Below are 21,771 nucleotides of genomic sequence, written 5' to 3' on the forward strand. Positions count from 1 at the left end.
CAATGTACAGAATTCCTATAATTTTCCCTATTCTTATGATTCATATTCATAGCCCAAAGTATGTGGTTAATACATCTAAGTGCTTGCTGTAGATCTAGACTTTGTGAGCAGAGAGGTTCCTATAGCAGTTGCTGAAGGGTGCTGATACTTTACAAAATTAAACAATGTACATTAAAGTGGTTTGGAATATGTGGCATGCTGTGTGAATGTGTGAATGTGTATTTTTTTTTTTTAAGAAATGAATAACTCATCACCCACAGGAACACTCTGGATAAGGGTCTTTGCAGAAGATACTGAGCCTTGAATCAGAGGCACCATGGTGTGCTGGAAAGCATATAGTCTTTGGGGGTTAACCTTGGTTTGTATTTTGCATCTATTTCTCATTAACTGTGGTATTGTACAGGATTTCATCCTTCTAAGCTTTTGTTTTATCATCTGTAAAGTGGGCTAGTAAAAATTTATTTCCCAGAGCTTTTGCGAGGGTTAAATAAGAAACATGCCAGGTATCCTAACGAAAAGTTCCCATTCAGATGACATATGAACACATAGATATGTTATCTTTATTAATAATTCATTAATTATTACTGCTAGTGAGTGTTTTGAACTCTTGTAACTTTAAAATTACCCAAACAGGTCTTGGTTAATTCCTGTCAAACCCTCTGTATATATCATAGCCTGGAGCATACTACAGGTTTGGTAAATGTTAATTTCCTATTCTTTTTATACTATGGCAAAAGAAAAAAAAAAAAAAAGCTTCTACCCCTAAAAAAGACTCTGCTAATAGTCTGAGATGAAGAAATGGTGAAAATGAAATAAGCACTTTATTCTAGTTTTATGTACACTATTAGTACTATATTGAATATGTAATCTCCTTTATTTTCTCCTTCATTTAGACTTCTGGAATCAAGTCACTGATCTTTAAGTCTGCATACATTTTAGACAACTCTCCCTCTCCTTTAACATACCCCATCCTCATTCAGCCCCACCTGCAGGGTCTTTCTCTGGGCATTGTCAGTCCCTTTTTGGAGGCCCTGGAACGGGGTACTTTTTATTTTTATCGGTATCAGCCTCGCTTTCCTCACTGCTGTGTTTATTTCTTTGGGAGGAAAAGTTAAGTGCATACCTATCTATAAAAGAAGACACAGCCCAGGTTTCAGGATTTGTACCTCCGCACTGACAAAGTTCCCCAGTTTGTATCTCTGAACAGGGTTTTAATCACCTGGGCTCTAGTGCTTGGCACTGAAAGCTTTAAGAGTACTGCAGAAATGGTAGATTAGCCACATTTAACAAAACAGAAAGTTTTCATTGTGTCATAAAAAGCCTTATTGATCTTGTCCAGGCATCGACTCCAGGTCCTTTTAACAAGCCACTCTGTCTAGACTTGCAGGCTAGAGGCACAGCGAACAAAGGAGGAACTGGGCTGCCTTCTCTCCCACAGCAGCGGGAGGATAAGAGGGTGGGCACAGATTCAGGCTTCTCAGTGGGGATTTTCTTAAAGAACTAGCTTGGCTTTATTCTGCTGTGGAAAGAAGAAGGGTTGGGAGGTTTGTGGCAGATGTATTTGTGACACATTGCAGACTCTAGCCTTATTTGACTCCCAGCGTTTGCTGTGGAACTATGGCATGGTAACAAATTAACATAGCTCTTTTTTTTTTTTTTTGAGACAGAGTCTCACTCTGTTGCCCAGGCTAGAGTGAGTGCCATGGCGTTAGCCTAGCTCACAGCAACCTCAAACTCCTGAGCTCAAGCAATCCTCCTGTCTCAGCCTCCCGAGTAGCTGGGACTACAGGCATGCACCACCATGCCCGGCTAATTTTTTCTATATATATTTTTAGCTGTCCATATAATTTCTTTCTATTTTTAGTAGAGATGGGGTCTCGCTCTTGCTCAGGCTGGTCTCGAACTCCTGAGCTCAAACGATCCGCCCACCTCGGCCTCCCAGAGTGCTAGGATTACAGGCGTGAGCCACCACGCCCGGCCAACATAGCTCTTCTATCACTCAGCTTTCATCAGCATTTCCTCCCTCCTTCCTCCTCCCTGGGAAGGCAGGCTGAACTCTCTGATGCCAAGGCACTGAGCAGGTCTGCAGCAGGAGTGGGGAAGGCAGCCAGGGGGCAGGAGGAGGAACTGGTGACTTTAGAATGGTTGTGATCAATTCAACTACCTTTCAATCCAATTCTGCAAGTCTTTACTTAACACATTCTGGGTTACATGGGAGATTTTGAAAAGGTGTGAAAAATTGCTGCTTATAGTACATGATTAAGGGGTTGACATCCCTGTATCAAATAACCAAAGAACCATTCAAGATTTATTGGGTGGTTAGATGTTTTATCAGAATCATCTGTAGTGATTTAACTCTTCAAAAAAGTATGAAGTCTTTCAAGCATAAAAAGTATAGACCCCATAGTAGAGGATACTGCAAACATTGGTTTAGCCATCACTCAGATTGAACAAATCTTAATATTTTGCCATTTTTGCTTTATATCCTTTTATCAAGACTTGGTCACGTTTGAATACCTCCCTGGTTCCATTTATTCTCTGCCTCCTCTGAAGCACTACTACTGGAAGTTGCTGGGTAGAATTCTTGTGTATGTTTTTGTATTCTTGTTACATATGAATTGTTAGGGTGGAAAACCTAATAGGTGCTCACAGTGTGGGTGGAGAAAGATTTCTCACGTAGAGATTAAGATATAAAAGTAAAAAGTTTATTTTATCTTCTTAGAGGAGAGAGAGAGAGAATGAGAGAGGGGAAGGGGGGGGGGGGTGGGGAAGAGAACAAGGAGACTGTGTGGCATCCCAAAGAAGGAGAAAGGGAGATGCCAGCACTGAGGCCAAGTGGCTTGCTGATTTTAACGGGGACGAAGAGAAAAAAAAATGGTGGTGGCTGTCAGTTGATAACAAAGGCAGCAGCAGGATGTCAAAGTCTAAGAGTTGGTTTCCCTGCTTTTCCTTGGAGATGGGATTATCACGGGGATGTAACTTTGCCCTCGAGATATGGTCAAGGCTGCAAGGCTGTAGTTTGTTCTCCTCCTGTTCACTCGTGGACTCTGTAAAAACAGATTCTCAAAAAACAATTTTCAAAGAGAGAGATGTACATCTCTTTTCTGTCTGTTCAGCTCTTTCCAGAAGCTGTGCAAAACAGAACTGCAGGGTGCCTGTTAGTGGGTGAAGTTATGGGATTGATCTTTACCTGTTACTGGGGAAATTGTGGGATTAGGTATGTTCCTGTTATTTTTGAAGACCTCTCCTTTCATGAATAGAGCTGTAATAGATAATATAATGATTAGCAATCACTATATATGTGCCTATGTGTGCATGTATATGCGTGTATAAATTAGTGAAAGTAAATTTTGTTAGCCACCCACAGTTTATATTTGTTACTCTCTATACATCCTGGACTGAATGAAAGAAATATTAAGTAAAATTCTTTAACGCCTATACTTCTCTGTTGATCACCCAATGAAACTTGGTAGCCTCTAGAACCTAGATCCTACTTTGCTCTCTTAGGACCTGAAGTATCCTGTAAGAAGTTTCACAAAACCCCTAATTGTCTTGTTTTCTTTGGATACTTAAAGGTGGAGAGTTTTAATGACAAGATACTTTAAATATGAACTTACTGAGGTGGGGGTAGATTAGATCATTTTCCAAGGTTTTTTCTGACACAATGGTGGTTATCTGTTATGAAGGATTCTTTACTTGTTTTTATCTTGAACTAAAGAGAGATTTAATAGAAATAAATATTTTTAAAGTTCATATGGTTTAAAAAAAATCTATATTTATTGCTTCTAACTAGCTAAATATCTATATGACTTTTCCCAAATTCTGTGGGCCTTCATGACTTCCATATTGCTTTCTGAACATGTATGTGTGGTTATAGTGAGTATCTAAATTTGGTAGCAATTAGGATTGGTGAATGTGCCACCATTACAAAACTACAGCATTTCAGACGATCTGCTTCTTGCTCTGGATTCATTGTGGATATTTTTCATTATTAATTTTGTTTGTATCAAAATAACAGTCCTCCAGCCTCTCCTCTCCAGCTCTGTGTCCCTAGTAATTTTTTGTCCTCAGCAAGTCCACAAAATATAGTGTGACAATGTGGCATTTAGTACTTCAGTACAGTTGCCCTAGTTATTGTGTAACTTTGATAAAAGAAGCAGGTTGCTCAAAAAACATAAACATGCAGATTATTCTTTTTGATCTAGGCCAAGGGTGAAAAGATGGGTAGGTTTGTGGGTATTTGTATTTTCTGTAATTTTTTTTTATTCAAAACTTCAAAACCCAGTCTAAATCTTATCTCCTGGAAGGCAACCTTGGTTAAATTCTTCACCATTCTAATCACCCATGTACTTGCTGTAATTTCAAGAAACGTGTTTTTACTAAACACTGTAGCACAGAGCTGCCTTTGCAATTATTAATGTATTTTTTTGTCATTGACCTCGTGTGGTTCCAGAGGTATCTATCATTTCCCCAATCATACTGAAAGGAACTCAGGGACTGGTTTGGTATTCTTAATTTCTTCTGATACCCTTACTTTGGTGCTATTTCAATATTTGTTGGGCTCTAAAGTAACAACCATAACATTCCCCTCTGATTCTGAACTGATTGTATAATAGACACAAGAGTCAAATTGGTGTTTGTGTAAATGACCCACATATCGGTTCTATTGCTGGTAGAGTTAGGGTAGAGAATGTGGCTTTGACTGCAGTCAAATTGGGCTTCTTTGTAATTTTCCCCCTGAATTAAGCTCACCCACTAAGCAAATAGGCAGAAGAGCTAGAAAACTGCAGGCCTTCTTCCACGGGGGCAGAGTCTACTCTGATAGGCTTACTGCATGGGAGAGCCTAAAGGAGAACTCACAAGCCTTTGTAGCAAAGGCAGAATTGAAAGAGAGAGAAAGGTAGGTCACCTGGGAATAGAGACCACTTAATTAAGAAATGTAGGCCTGTGGGTATCAGACTCTATCACCAAGCAGATGAATTACTTCTCTCATCGGAGAAAGTGAATGAATAAAGGAGAGATGGAAAGAGTTACTCCAAAACTATTCCCTTCTGAAGAATGGGGAGAAAATATTCCCACTGAGTCAAGGGAACAGGGAAATGGATTCCCCTCTGTAAGACAGAGTGCACTATTTCTGTTCGATGCTATTAGATTGACTGACCCATAATTAAAACAAGAAGCCGACAGTGAAAGAAGCATAATTACAGTTTTACTCATATGGATCTGGTGGTTACGGGGAAATAAAATGTATAGCATATTGCATAAATTATGATAAGTGGGAAGACAGCCATATGCAGCACAGTTGGCTCAGGGCATGGTGTTTTAGCAATATCCGTCCTACCTTGGAAATATCTCCTGGATTTCTCTTCACCTCTCTGGCCATGTTCATTTACTGAACTCCTCATATAATATAGGTAGAATTGTGCCATTTACAAGCTGGAGTTCTTCTCTACTAGTTCTCCATTCCTAGTGCTCAAGGATATGGCATATAAGGCCCCAGTCTGTTTCTTGAACCTGCACACATGCCTGTTGTTCTAGCCACATTGAACTCCCACCATCCTCTGAATGCTCTGTACTTTCCTAATGACCACACCAATGAATACACTGTTGCTTCCAACTAGCATTTCATTTCTCCCTTTGTAGGTGAACTCTTACTCATACTTCAAGACGTAGCTAATGTCTGACCTCCCGTATGGAGCCTTCCCCAATGCCTAGGACCAGTTATTTCCTCTTCTGTGTGCCTGTATCATCTGCTAAACATTGAGTGCACTGAATTATAATTACTGGTTTGTGCCTGCATTCTTAACAACCACCACCATAATAGCTAACATTTCTGTGGCTGGGAACTGGGCCAAGAACTTGATCGTATTCATGCCTCACAGCAACTCTGTGAAATATGTACTACGATTGTTCCCATTTTGTAGATTAGGAAACTAAGGGTTAGAGAATTTAAGTAATAAGCTTATGTTCCATAGACTCTGGTAAGTTCCAGAGCTGGTTGTCAAATCCAGGTCTGTCAAACTCAAAGCCTTTATCATTATATCCATGCTGTCAAGACTGCAGTCCAACTACACAGGGTGCCCTGTTAATGTGAGTTCATGTCAGGGCCAGGCACTTAGCGGGCATTAATACTTTTTTAGCTTTATAATTTCCCTTTTTCTGTAAAGTGTCGGCTAATTACTTATACTCACAAGGTCGCTATGCGACTTAAGTGCATTCAGCACTAAGCACATCACCCGGTGCATAGTAGGCACCTGTGAATCTTTAGTCCCTAAATGAATGAATGAAAATTTAACATTTATTGTAATACAGTTGAGAGCAATGCATTCTTCAGGATGCCATTAGCTTTCTAGTGATTTCAGTGAAGCGTGGTTTTCCAGGCCATTCTTTTGCGGGCTGAGGCAGCTTCCCTCGCCAGGATACTGGCTGTTTATTTTCCAAGTGACAACTTGATTTACTATTTTCCTTCTCATCACTTTCAAGAAGCATCTGCAGGCTAGTGAGTGACCCAGCCAGCGTGGAAAAGTCCATTTATTTCTCTGCTGCATCTTTCCTACAGAGAGTCTGAGGCTAAGAGTTGGAAATGGCCTCAGGAGGTCAGATTTCCCATGTGTTCTCTTTTGTAGTGCGGGATTGCTCATAGCAACACAATTTCCTGTCCGCTGCTATACTCTGCTTTTAAAATACCTGTGTGATCCGACTGGCAGGCAAAGAATTCTGTCATTTGTCCTTGGGGGATGGCTCTGCAGTTTGATCTTTCCTAATGCTTTGTTTGGCCCTAAAATATATCATAAGGAAATGAGACAGGGAGAACCAAAGAGTGTAGTCACTGTGCAATCTTTTGCCTTTTAAGTTCCTCCCCAAATTCTAGCCAGAAAAAAAAAAAAAAAAAAAAAAGCCATTAAGTGATATGCAGTAGAATTCACTCCAGTAAAAGAATTTCTACTTTCCTCTCATCTTTGCAAATAGGATCATCTCACACAGCACAACAGACAACCTGGGTGTCTGCTCACAGCTCCTAAGAGGACCTAGGAAGTAGGTGTTCTTATTCTACATGTTGGATTCTTAGCAGAGTGCATGGAAAGGAAACAGACTTGTGCAAGAACCAACACACACTTGCCTTACCTTATTCCTTTGCCAACAAAGTACCCAAATTGCTATTTTAACTCAAGACATCTTTCAGCATTCATTGAGTGGATACGCAGCCTCTCCATTTCCCAGGCATGGCAGACTGGTTGTGGAATCATGGACTTATTTTCTTATTTCTGCAGTTATATACTCCCTCCCTTGAGCTCATTACTTCTTTTGTCATTATCCTGGCTGTTTTGCTTGGGAATCAGTGGCCAGAATAGGGTGATGTGTGAGTTCACGACTTGAGAACCTATAACCTCTCACTGCAGCTGTGCTGGTGGAGAAGGCACTAGAGGGCCCCTGCTGAGTTTGTGAAGTCAGACTAAATGAGTTGGCAGCCCAGCCTCAAGACCACAGGCCATCCCTTTGTCTGGCAGGGAAGACCAGAGTAGCCCATGTGTTTTTGTGCCTCATTAGCTTCCATGTGGGCCGGGCCAGGATGGACAGCCGCAGCCAGGGTTATCTTTGCATCAGCGCAGACTAAAGCACTGCACTGCTGCATGAGGCCCATTTGAAGGACAAAGGATGCATGTGGCCATGAGAACACTTTTGCTGTGTCTCTGAGGCTCATCATCACCATGGGAAGGGGGAGGTGGCTCCCACTCCCTTTCTGGAGCACAGCAGGTGTTATGCCCAGGGCTGCTGGTAACAGCCGCTCCAGAGGAGTCATTTCTAAAGCCATTTCTAAGGCTCTTTAATGGAGGTGAAGAGTATGATCTTCTCAGTTTGACTTTTTCCATCCTGAAACTAGAGAATTTGGAAGGAGAGGCAGCCTGTCTCCCCTGCTTCCCTGCTTGGGTTCCTGCTGCCTGCGAGGGCTCTTACCTATCATCCTCAGTGGCTTCACCTTTTCAAGGGGTGAGCTTCATGCAGCTGCTAGGCACCTGCTCTGAGAATCTGGGTTTCTGGCAAGGTAGTGGTGTGATGTAGTAGCAAAAGATGGAATGAGAATTATAGAATTATGATTTTGGAACTAGCACTCCCTAGTGCCTTGGACGACCTCTGTAAAGCCTGTGTGCTTCCATTTCCACACATTGGTGCAGTCATAGCAAGCTGACCTCACAGAGTGTTGAGAGAATACAAATAATGATTAAGAAAGCATTTGGAAATATCTAACACATTGAGAAAATTGTGAACGTCTGCTTACAAATGACCCCAGAATCCTTCTTTAGCCACTCCTGACATGTTCTCATCTTGAGTCCTTCCTTGTCTAATTCTGTGTCTTTTTTTGCCTCTGGCCCTCAGTTTTCCATGGTTGCACTTGGATCTTTTGTATCCAGACTTTGGCTTCCTTCTGCGCTCTCTGGCTCGCCGGTGTCTCTGCCTCACAGTTCCCAAGGCTGTTCCTGCTGGGAACTTTTGCTTCCATTCTTGCCCAATAAAATGCAAACCTCATTCTAGGAACTATATCAATATCCAGGCTGAACCAGTTCCAGGCAACCCCTGAAGAAGTAGTTCAAATTTGTTTTTAAACGATTATACAATCTTTTAAAAATTCAGATTGGATCCTTCCATTCCTCTTAGTAAAATTATGCGCTGGTTCCCCAAAACCTATAGAATAAAGCTCAAAGTTCTTGATCTCAAAGACTAGTATGGGTTCTTAAGACACCAAATCATTAAGAACCACATGCCCCATTAAACAGTTTTGTGCATTTCCCCCACACTTCGTAGATTGCACAGTAAGAATATTTTACACTGAATATTTTAATCTTCTTTAGAATTTCTCAGAGAGATGGAGTTACTATTATATAAATCATTAGTTGGGTATTTATTGGGGGGAAGGGGTGGATAATAGAATTGAGTTAATGCTTGTTAATGCTATGTATATATCAGTACTCAGATTAACAAGCCATTTGAAAGATCAGTGCTTTACATATCTTATAGAAACTGATTTAAAATCTTGAGTTATACGTATCTAGATTGCATCTAGTGTTTAATCAATTGGACACTTACAAATAACGGGTAAACGATTTGTTGTCATACAGAGTTGAGCTCTGCTTTTCATGCAGTGAGAATAACATTTTTTATTTTAACACTTACACAATTGGTTGTAAACTTTGGGGTGATACAATTTAAATGGATCTAAACAGTCCATTAGCTATGTCAGTGCCTACTCTCTTGCCAAGCTGTATTTTATGCTAAGCTCTTGTGTACTGTGTTACATAATCCCCTGCATTCATTTTCTCCACCTATTTAGCTTGAATACATACAAGGTGACTGCATTGTCTCTTTAACCTCCTTCTCAGTGTAAACACCAAGTGTAGAAAACAGATTTTGGGCACTATTAGGTTTTTCTAATGGAGGGCTCAAAGAATTGAATGGGCTTAGAAATGCCTGTTTGTCTCTATTTGGTTTTGCCCCTTTTAGTTACCTTCAGTGTCAACTTAGTATGGTTTTCAAGGAGATAAGAAAGGGCTTGAGTCTCAGCTACTGGAAGGAAATTAAGATGGATTGGGGTATTAGAAGAAAAATAATGTCAGTTGCGAGAGTGTACAAAAGAATAATTTCTTCAAGGTCTTCACTCCTTCCTAGCCCTTGTTTTGCTCCTTTCAAGACTGGGTCATGCATTGCCAGTGCCTCTCCTCCCCACAATAGTCAGGAAAAAAATTATTCCATGAATTAAAAATTGAAATAAATTTTTTTGTCTGGAATATAATTCAGTAAGGAGCTTTTGCTGTCTATTGTTTGTTAATGTATAGAGGAGATAGCCCAACAGATAGGGTGATGCCACTCTGTGGTACTATCCTCTGGCCAGGGAAGAAGTAAACTAAGAAAATTCTTCATTGGATGGAGAGATTGGGAAGGTTGTGAACTGTTACAGCAGTTTGCATTAAATATTTGCAAAGGAAGACACTTGGCTACATAAAATCTTCCTTGGTGTATTTGCATGGAGATTAGCATAAATATGCATCTGATTTGCATAGGCCCTCTTTCTCACATTGGTTTTATTTCTTATTTATTTATTGTAATATTCTCTTGTCTACACTGATGTCAATTTTTTCTAAGGCCTTCCACATAAAACAAATTCTTTTGTTTTAAACATACCCAGACTCCACAGAGGAAAGGGAAACATTTCTTTTAGTAACGATGAGTGATTTACATAAAGTGAGAGAAATTGGTCTCTGGCTCAGTTTATCCAAAGTTTGGGATGGTCTGTAAGTCAATGCACAGCTCCATGACTCATTTGTGGCCTTTGAGAAGTAAAGTCGGAGCATGTGGAATATCCAGTGTGATGGGTAAGGGGAAAGGTAACTGATACTTAGAGAAAAGCCCAGAGGTTCTCCAAGTCCAGAGTACCACAAACCACTGTGTTATCTTGGGCAACTCACTTATTTCTAGTCATCAGTTTCTTTTTTTAATAAAATAAGGGCATTAAATCAGGCAATCTCTAAAATCCTTTATAGCTCTGAAATTTATTATTTTGACAGACTCCTTGCTCTAATTATATGAAAAATATTTAAGCACCATGTAGCACATTAAATAATATCCTGGTGTCTTGCTGTTCTGTACGAAGCTTTCCCCCTTTGAAGGGTACTCGGTGATTAATTTAAGCTTCACTTTATAGGCACTACTTTCCTTTCTCATTTATCTTAGTTCAGTGGGCACACAAGGTATAACTTAAATGTTTATAGAAGACACCCATTAATACACCACGTGCGGTGCCAAGGACATGCATAGTCGTTGGCTCTGTGCACGCCCTCACCTATAGAAAAAGAGCTTAGTTGCAGTAACTACATTTGATTTGTCATCTTGTACTCTAGATCAGGGTCACCTCCAGGTCTCCTGAGCAGGGGCTTGTCCAGTTGCATTTTAACAAAGCCATTTCTTCAGAAATGAGGGAAATCATGAGAATAGACAGGGCACTAGGGAATTGGATAGATCTATTCCAAACATGCAGACAATGTCAAATTTCTGCTTTATGATTATTGCGGGCTAAATTTTGGTAAAATGAATCAGACATGAGTTGTGTGCTAATAACATATATGTGTGCAGGTTACCCTATGGTCCTTTATAGGTGGACAGGTTCCTTTTGCTTATACCAGTGTGTGCACAAACAGAAATATGCAGGTAGGCACATATTACTGGGACCCTCGGGAACAGGCAAGAGAAACTTATCTCTTCTTTAACTCTCTGGAGTATGAAGTTGACGTTCATGTTTTAATGATCTCATAATGCTATGATCAGTTTATCCATATGTAGTATGTATGGTCATCTCTTCATACTGTAAGAGTGACTCCTTATTGCTCTTACCTCGTGATGAGAAAATATTTATTTTATTTTGCATAAGAAATGTACTTGGGGCTGTGATAGTTGATGGGGTCTGAGTTTGGCTTTGATTACTAAATCTGGAACATAGTTCCAGCAGGGAAATAGAATTCTCTCAACATTATTTGGTAGGCCCCAGTCTTTAGAGGGACACTGCATGTCTAAACTACTGTTACCAATTTCCTCTTATTAATGGGGTACTTTTGATAGCTTTTGACCAGCCCTGGAATGAAGTAGCCACCCTTAGTGAGGCTGTCTGGACAGAAGACACAATGCTGTGTGTCTACATTATAAACCACATCAACATATGATAAAGTAAAATGTATTCTAGTCTCTTACCCTGACAAATATACCTTTGTAACTACCTGGAAAGTCAGGTTCAAATGTAGAATTTTTGGATTCATGGGATGTCTGTATCAGAAAATAGCAGCACAAGAGAACCAGCCACCCTTTGGTCCTCAGCCCATGGCATTCCCCCTTCTCTTCCCACTTTTAGCTCTATTCTATATCACAAGGGATCTGGTACAAATGCATGTGTATGCCCCAGCCCACATGGCCAAGCTCTGGCCTCACTCCTGCAAACAGTCCCACATGGCTGCTCCTCAGACCTTGAGGTATGTACATGGATGGTGTGTTTGCCTTTGAGAAAGGTGGATCCAGGGAAGAGGCCTCCACAAGCCCTGGAAACAGGCTTGGAGCCCTTTGGGTAGAGAATTACAGGGTCCTGGTCTCTGGAATGTGGTCTTAGAAGAGAATATTAGCTCCAGTGGAGTGCTGTCTTGACCCTGTGCACCCCTAGTTCTGTGGGGAGGGATGTAGCCATATGACACCATGACCAGGGTCACCTAAAACAGGACATCCCAGAGCAGAGGTCCCTTTTGCTTGAGTTTAAAAGTTGTATTGCTGTCTCGTCAAAGCATATTACCAAATTTCATTCTGTTCCCCTTTCCTCACCTGCTCGACCACCTTCTCAGATCCCACCTCCTCTGTAATAATGCAGCTGTGTTTCACTGGGCTCAGGACTCTACCATGGAAACCAAAGTTAGTTGGGTTATTGATGGATGGAAATCAGAGCCAAATCTTTCAGGGTAATTGATTTTTAGTTATTGGTCAATAAAAGGTACCTAGAGCTAAAGAGTTCTTTGTCAGAATACTTAATTATCCATTCTAAACCAGCTCTTCTACAAGCATTTTAAAGCCATCACTGAAGCAAAAGCAATGTAAGCCTCGGTTGACTATATTGCATGAAATTTCCTTTTAGGTTTTTCCTTGAGAAAATTTGAAGGAAAGGCAGCAAGTTCTCCTGCATCACCATGTTTGTCTTCTACCCCTGTGTAGACACGTAGTTTCTCTGCATTCTCTGCAGTCACCTCTTCTTCTTCTTTTATTTTTTTGGAGACAAGTCTCACTCTGTCCCCCCGGCTAGAGTGCAGTGGCATCATCATAGCTCACAGCAACCTCAAACTCCTGGGCTCAAGTGATCCTTCTGCCTCTGCCTCCTGCATAGCTGGGACTACAGGCATGCACCACCATGCCTGGCTAACTTTTCCATTTTTTGTAGAGTCAGGATCTTGCTATTGCTCAGGCTGGTCCAGTCACCTCTTCTGCTAGTTTCCATAGTATTTAGCTATAGGCCTTGTGGAAGAGTAGGACGGAGTGTTGTGTGGGCATCAGCACAAGGGCAGAGGCAGTGCCTTTTGTTATGGTTTAGAACGCGAGAAAATGACCACTTGAAAGCCGAATTGAGCCAAATTAGGAGTCTTTTCTTTTTTTTTTTTTTTGGTAGTTTTTGTTTTATTGTGTTTTTTTGTTTTATTTTGTTTTTTTTATTTTTTTGTTTGTTTTTCAGCTGATTATGGGGGTACAAAAGATCAGACCATATACATTGCCCATGCCTCCCCATCCCCCCGAGTCTGAGCTTCAATTGTGTCCATTCCCTAGACAGTGCACATCGCACTCATTATGTAGGTATGCACCCATCCCCTCCCCCCACCCCATCCCCCCCAGTCAGAACTTCAAGCGTGACCATTCCCCAGGCAGTGCACATCGCACTCATCAAGTAGGTATACACCCATCCCTTCTACCCAGCCCCGACCTCTGTCCGATACCCAATTGGTGTTATTCCCAAATGTGTACTCAGGGAAACCAGTTTGCTGGTGAGTACATGTGGTGCTTATTTTTCCATTCTTGGGATACTTCACTTAATAGAATGGGTTCCAGCTCTCTCCAGGAGAACCAAAGAGATGCCATATCGCCATTATTTCTAATAGCTGAGTAATATTCCATGGTATACATATACCACATTTTGCTAATCCATTCATGAATTGATGGGCATCTGGGTTGTTTCCACATCTTTGCGATTGTGAATTGTGCTGCTATAAACATTCGGGTGCAGGTGTCTTTTTTATAGAATGACTTTTGTTCTTCTGGGTAGATGCCCAATAATGGGATTGCTGGATCGAATGGTAGGTCTACTTGAATCTGTTTAAGGTATCTCCACATTGCTTTGCACTAGTTTGCAGTCCCACCAGCAGTGTATGAGTGTACCTGTCTCTCCACATCCATGCCAACATGTATAGTTTTGGGACTTTTTGATAAAGGCCATTCTCATTGGAGTTTGATATCTCATTGTGGTTTTGATTTGCATTTCCCTGATGATTAGAGATGTTGAACACTTTTTCATATGTTTGTTAGCCATTTTTATATCTTCTTTTGAAAAATTTCTATTCATGTACTTTGCCCACTTTTTGATAGGGTTGTTCGATTTTTTTCTTACTGATTTTTCTGAGTTCTAAATAGATTCTTGTTATCAGTCCTTTATCTGATGTGTAGTATGTGAAAATTTTTTCCCATTCTGTAGGTTGTCTGTTTACTCTCGTGACTGTTTCTTTGGCTGTGCAGAAGCTTTTTAATTTGATCAGATCCCATTTATTTATTTTTGTTGTTGCTGTAATTGCCTTAGGAGTCTTCTTCATAAATTCTTTGCCTAGGCCAATGTCTATAAGAGTCTTTCCTACATTTTCTTCTAGAATTCTAATAGTTTCTGACCTAAGGTTTAAGTCTGTTAACCACCGTGATTTGATTTTTGTGAGAGGTGAGAGCTGTGTGTCCTGTTTTAGTTTTCTACATGTGGATATCCAGTTTTCCCAGCACCATTTATTAAATAAGGAATCTTTTCCCCAGAGTATGTTTTTGTCTGCTTTGTCAAAGATTAGATGGCTAGATGGGTTCACACTTGAATTCTAACATACCTACAAAGAAGAACTGGTGCCCATCCTACATAAACTATTCTCCAACATAGAGAAGGATGGGATTCTCCTCAACAGTTTTTACCAAGCCAACATAATCCTGATACCAAAACCAGGAAAGGATGCAACTAAAACAGAGAACTATAGACCAATTTCTCTTATGAATATAGATGCAAAAATTCTCAATAAAATTCTAGCAAATTGAATCCAAGTGCTTATCAAAAAAATAATCCATCACGACCAAATGGGCTTCATCCCAGAGATGCAGGGATGGTTTAACATACACAAATCTATAAATGTAATTCATCACATAAATAGAAGCAAAAATAAAGATCATATGATCCTCTCAATAGATGCAGAAAAAGCATTTGACAAAATTCAACACCCTTTTATGATAAGAACACTTAAGAAAATAGGCATAGATGGGGCCTATCTAAAAATGATACAAGCCATATACGACAAACCCACAGCCAACATCATACTGAATGGGGAAAAACTGAAAGCATTCCCACTTCGAACTGGAACCAGACAAGGCTGCCCACTGTCCCCATTATTTTTCAACATAGTACTGGAAGTCCTTGCAAGAGCTATCAGGCAAGAGAGCAAAATCAAGGGAGTCCAAATAGGGACAGAAGAGATCAAACTCTCACTCTTTGCTGATGATATGATGTTATATCCAGAAAACCCCAAGGTTTCAACCAAGAGACTCCTGGACTTGATCAATGAATTCAGTAAAGTCTCAGGATACAAAATCAATACACACAAATCAGAGGCATTCATATACGCCAATAACAGTCAAACGGAGAACCAAATTAAGGACTCAATACCCTTCAAAATAGCAACAAAGAAAATAAAATACCTAGGAATATATTTAACTAAGGAGATAAAGGACCTCTATAGGGAGAACTATGAAACCCTGAGGAAGGAAATCTCAGAACATGTAAATAGGTGGGAAACCATACCATGCTCATGGATCGGTAGAATCAACATTGTTAAAATGTCTATATTGCCCAAAGTTATCTACAGATTCAATGCAATCCCTATTAAATTACCAACATCTTTTTTCACAGACATAGAAAAAATAATTTTACGCTTTGTATGGAACCAGAGAAGACCCCGTTTAGCAAAAGCAATCTTAAACAACAAAAACAAAATGGGAGGTATTAATTTGCCAGACTTCAAACTATACTACAAGGCTGTGGTTCTTAAAACAGCCTGATACTGGCACAAGTGCAGGGACACAGACAAGTGGAACAGAACAGAAAATCCAAATATAGGAGTCTTTATTAGCTGGCCAGCGACTACCTTCTGTACCGCCAAAGGTGGCAGGACAGAGAGCAGTACTCAACCAGAAAAGAGGAAGGGTTTTTATACTATTCTATATTCTTATGTGACTCTGAGTACACAAGGTGGAATCAGTTTTGCAATAAATTCCATTATCAGGGGGCCTGGGACCAGCCCCAGACTACCTGTTTTGATTATACTTTATACGTAAGCAAGTTCACAGAAGCAGATAGCATCAGTTAAGTCAAGGAACATTTCTCAAGCATAGTAAAATTTAACTATATACACTTAGTGATTTTAAACAATTAATTACAAGTTAGTCACTTTATTTTTCCTGTTTTCCATGTATACTTTCCCAGCTCATAGGTCACGGGCTCATGAATCACACAGCAGCAATGAGCCTGTACACAAGATGGCTTCACTATGGCTCACAGAGCTATAGTGATTACTGCGCCTCATCACACCTTTGTGGTGTGTTCTCTTTGGTATTTGCATTGACCTGACTCTTGCCAGTCAAGTGTTGATTACTTTCCTCTTTTCTTTTCCTGTAGCTCGAGAGGAGAACGTGGCCACTTTCCGAGGCTCGGAGTACCTGTGCTACGACCTGTCTCAGAACCCAATCCAGAGCAGCAGTGATGAAATCACCCTCTCCTTTAAGACCTGGCAGCGTAACGGGCTCATCCTGCACACGGGCAAGTCGGCTGACTATGTTAACCTGGCTCTGAAGGATGGCGCGGTCTCCTTGGTCATTAACCTGGGGTCCGGGGCCTTTGAGGCCATTGTGGAGCCAGTGAATGGAAAATTCAACGACAACGCCTGGCACGATGTCAAAGTGACACGCAACCTCCGGCAGGTAATGGCTGAGGGAGGAGAGAGCCTGGAAGGCTCGTCTTAGGTGGTTGGGTAGGAAGTGTGCAAAGCAGGTGATGGGTAAGGTGGAGAGGGGTAGAGACACAGGTGTGAATATGTCACAGTCTTTCTCCCAGTCTTCACAATTTCACAAGAAAAATTATGAGACTATATTTCTCCCCATGCTTCAATTCTCCATTTGTGCTTGTTATTTAAGAAAAAAAAAACTTGGTTGTTGTATAGATAATAAAAGTTATAAATACTTTCATCCCTTTTATTCTGCTTTCCTTTTATCATTTTCTTAATTACATTTGACTCTTATCGTATTATTGTTAAATTCAATTAGGGACAGCATTTTGTTTCTGCAGCTTGGTAGATCTCCCTCATTCTTTGAATATATGTTTTTCTTTTTAATTAAGTTAAGCTATTGCCACGATGCCATAATTTTAATTCCCTCCAGAAAGTCTTCCTTTTCTCTTCCTGTTAATTTACTGCCCCTCCCTAACTTTTTTTTTTTGTTTTTTTGTTGTTGTTGTTGTTACATTAACCTCTAGCCTTGGAATTAATTAGTTGGAATCTTTCTGAATTCCTGTTTCTCTGTTCCTTGATGTGGTGGTCCTACTCTATTGCCCCTGTCTCTACCTCCCAGACTCTTCAGTTGACTGGGAGGCCTGGAAAGTGGAAGGACCCAAATAAAAAAGTCAACTTTGGAGCAGCCTTTCCTGGTTCTGTCCGTGCTTGGGAACTCCCATCGCCTGCCGATTCTAAGCAGGCAACTCCGTCAGGTGAAAACATTCTGAGAAAGCCTTAGCCAAGTGAAGCTGTGTTCAATTTCCTAACCAACAATAGCGATAATACCTTACCAACCCACATCAGTAAAAGAAAAACATTTCCTGTAAAAGTCAAGATCTGTGCTGAGATTGCCTTTTCCAGTTTGCCGTGCTCATTTGGGTTTTCTACTTGCAAATTTGTCATTAAACCTAGTTAGATAGCATCCATCCTTTATTAATCAGGAAACACTATGCAAATTTCTAGAAAGTGCTTATCAAATTTTCTTCTGCAATATGATTGATTTAATGCCTTCTAATGCAAATATGAAAGCATAAGACATGACAGGTGTTTTGCATATGTTTTCTGTTTAATAAAAGCCTAACTCAGTAATGCCAAACAAATGGTGTACGCATTGGAAACACACAATAGTTGAAACACACGTTCCCACACTTAAGTATGTCAAGGAAGCCACCTGGTTGGAAGGTTCCATTCTATCTGTGGTGAAGCTGCCAAATAACACAGGACTTGGGGTTCCCAATCATCTTAATATACCTGGATCAGACATTTTTTGAATCATTGTTCTATGTTTTTCCTCCAAGGCCGAAGAACCCTACTGCCATTATCTTCTTTCATCCTACTCTAACCACACTTATCCAGAAAAGAACTAACTTCTCAACCATCAAGAGACCCAAATCAAATTTCCATTTGCTCACGTATAAGGGCTTAATATGTGTGAGCTGCAGAGATTAGACCAAAAAGTGAAATATGACCTTTTGGCAGTTGAGATTGGCAGGTACAAAATAACACCCTTTAGGCCTTAGTCCTTGGAGGAGAGACTTTTCCTGTACCGGGGTGCAGAATCAGGTCGTGGTTCTCACCAAGCTATTTCTCTAACTCTCTCCCACCCTTCCTGCTATTCTAGAATGATTCTAATGAGCCTGAGAAAGGCTTGCTTTTGTTTCTACTAAAGACACTTTTCTAAAATAGTGTAAGGTCCCAATGAGGTCCTTTACACTGAGACAGGATAAACCAAACTGCAGCTCAAATATTGGTTGTGCTGTTTTAGTCAGAACCACTAGAGGAAAACCACCCCGGATGGTTTCTGTTGCAAGCTCTAGGGCCCCACTCCTCTCTGTGTCCTTGGACTAACCGCTTAACCTTTCTACATCACAGTTTCCATTAGTGAAATGGTGATTACAATTCTCCCCAGCCATGTGTGGTGGCTAAATATGCAAAGCACCTTATGTTCCAGAAGGATTATGAGCTCATCCGTGGTCTGGGTGTAGACGTGCTGTGACGTGCGCATGATCTACAGACTGAGCGCTCTGTCTCAGAGGTGACTGTGTCTGGCTGGTGCCAGGGCTGCAGCTCAGCGCAGCGCTCTGTCCTAGATCAGGCTGCAGAGATCCCAGGGTATTGGGGTATTTCTCAGCAGACGGAGTGTTAATCTTGTTTGAGAAAGTGCACCTAAAATTGGAACCCGTTGAAATCCTGACTAAATTTTGCATCCAAATGCGATTTTTTGAAAGAGAGGGAAATCTTTGAAAAGCAAAGTTGATTTTGCAAATGCAATCTTTTTAGTGCTGAATACTATAAGATTATTATTTTGCCCGTTTAAAAGAACATTTATAACATCTTTTCGAGTTCCCTAGAATACATTTGAAGGGCGGGACGCTCCTGTCTGTTTAAATGAAACTGTAAATAGCTTCCTAAATATTTGATAACAAACCTATGCCAGCATCATCCATGTTTTTGGTAAGGTTGAATGGCTTCTGTGGCAAAAATTCATCTGAGTAAAGTTTACCTGGGGTTTCCTGGAGTATTTATTACCAAATGGAGCAGAACTCTCCTCATTTCTTCCTTCATGGTCATCATTTTGTGTCCTTCATGGTCATCATTTCGTGGGGGTTCTGCCTTTAAGCCACGTCAGGGCCAAGGCCAGGTACCTCACTGGGGCTTCTGATTGAAGAAGGAAATGGAGACTATCTGTATTTGTTCCAAATTATATAACTGGGATTAGGGACCAAGGTAGTTAGGTATTTCTGTGTTTGTACATGTGTGGGGTGGTTGGTCCATTACTTTGCCTAAGTCCAAGGTCATGGCCACCATATTACGTGTCATACCTTTGTGTGTTACTTTTATTAAACCACAAACACAAAACTGGAGTTACCAGTCTTCCCTTCTTCCAGCCTCCCAGCTCAGGGGGTGTTGGCAATTTAACATTTGAAAATAGCAACAAGAAGACTAATTGTAGGGCTTCTCTGAGCCCTACAAATGGATAGCAGGGAGGCCAGTCCTCCTTGCTACTCATAAAAGAAATTGCTTAAAAGCTTGGAAAGCATTGTTCAAGGGGAGTGGGGGGAGAGAGATTCCAAAGCGTTCTGGCCAAGTAAACAAAATAGTAACCTCACTGGGCAATAAAGAAGATGGTAACTTTTTTAAAGCATTCTAACGGCACAGTTATTCTAAACTTAGAGGAAAGGAAAGAGAAGAATGTTTCCCTCTGGCTGGCCTCACAAATCCACAAAAATCAAGGAGGTTATAGATCTTTAAATTACCTATGGAAACCCAGAGTACACTACTTAACATAGCCTTTCTGTGCTAGGTTTGATCTATAAATGTTTTAAGTTCTTTTCTTTTTAGGAGAAAGTAATGATCGTCCATCCATGTAGTCAGAGTCACACGTGAAAAAAAAAATACAACATGTTGGTATTTCAGTTCTTTCTATCTGTTTATCTACATGTGGAATGATACACTCGGGGAGGAGGTCTTTCAGAACAGGTGGAATGTGTATTGCGGGTGGGAAGGGAGCATGGGCCGTGCTCACTCAGAAGAGCCCTTGGGAAGTAAGTATGATGCTCATTCTAACTGGGGTGAGGTGTGCTCTGAGAGGCATTTAGAATAGACGTGGGGAGTTACAATGGCACGTGGACCACAGCTCCTCTCCTGGCGGTGCCCTGGGTGGCAAAGGTTTTCCATAGAGTCCTGGTCTCATTGTCTTCCCCCCACTCTCTTTTTCTGTGTCGGGTGCCTTTTTTTTGAAAAACTAACACAAGATCATTCATGCAATGTGTCATTTTACTAACCGACTAATGTACTAACACCCTAACGACTCATCTTTGTTTTTAGTTTTTTTAATTAACAATCGTTCTGTTCACAATTTTTAATTTCCTTTCTTCCCCCTTCTCCGCAAAGCACTCAGGCATCGGACACGCTATGGTAAACAAACTACATTGTCTGGTAGATATCATTCTTATTGTCTCTTTTTTTGGGTTTGCCGTGTGTTGCCCCCCTTTTCCTTCCCAAACCCCCCTTTTATCCTCTTTAGACTAATTTATTCTTCTTTTTAAATTTTTGTTGAATTAAATACAAGCCTTTCTTTTTCAAAAAAAAAAAAGAAAGAAAGAAACAGAAGGGGATGCACTTGTCCTGGAAATGATATTTGGTCAATTTTGGTGGGGATGGTTTCCTTTTCTGTAGTTTTCCAATTGTTTTCTGCTAAAAGTATTTTTTTTTTTAAAGAAAGTTTCTCCATTTAGCTAAGTTAGTTTTGTTTTGTTTTCTTATTTTGCAACTTCCAAGTTACAGACTAGGGACAACAGATTTATAGTGAGGACTTCCTTCTCTTCGTGTGTTCCTCTCCTCCTCACTCTTCCTCTTTCCTTTTTTCTCCTTCCCACTCCTTAATCCCTGTTCTCTTTCCCTTTTGCGTGGCCATGGCTGCCACAGGTGATCTGGGGAGGAACGTATTCGACTTCCTAAACTCTTCCTGTCCCTCCTCTACCTTCCTTCCCCTCCGGGGCCAGAGGAGCTCCGCCAGTCGTGTTCTCCATACGAACTCTGCATGGCATGTTCCTGTCTCGTGGATTTCCCCATCAGCACCAGAATTTGTTCCTCCATTTTCCTTCTCATTACTAACAACCTACTACCACCCCAACTCCATTTTCTTCTCTTTTATTTTCTCCCCCACGCTTCTTCATTCTCCTCTCATCCTTCATATGTTTTGGGGTTGGGTTTGGACTTTTTCTTTTCTTTTCTTTTTTTTAGTAAGGGAGGTGGCAGGCAGGGGAAAGATGACCCTTTAGTTTTGAGTGATTTTTATTTTTCCACTTCCATCTTGTTCTTTTGTTTGTCCAATGCATGTAAGTGTGAAGTGGATTTTGATTCTTTCCTTAATTTCTCCTCACCCTTTCCCACTTCCCTCCTTTTTTTTTTTCCCCCT

General features: G+C 40.7%; 1 protein-coding gene across 1 annotated transcript in view; it reads left to right on the plus strand.

The window, feature by feature from the left end:
* The window catches only part of NRXN3 (neurexin 3), a 1,493,796-nt gene that overhangs the window by 359,675 nt on the left and 1,112,350 nt on the right, over window positions 1-21,771 (plus strand). The window contains exon 4 of the mRNA XM_069465175.1: window positions 16,481-16,782. Coding sequence (XP_069321276.1) covers window positions 16,481-16,782 — 302 coding nt within the window. The remainder of the gene's footprint in view (window positions 1-16,480; window positions 16,783-21,771) is intronic.

The sequence above is a fragment of the Eulemur rufifrons genome, chromosome 2, assembly GCF_041146395.1.
Source record: "Eulemur rufifrons isolate Redbay chromosome 2, OSU_ERuf_1, whole genome shotgun sequence".
Classification (NCBI taxonomy): Eukaryota; Metazoa; Chordata; class Mammalia; order Primates; family Lemuridae; genus Eulemur; species Eulemur rufifrons.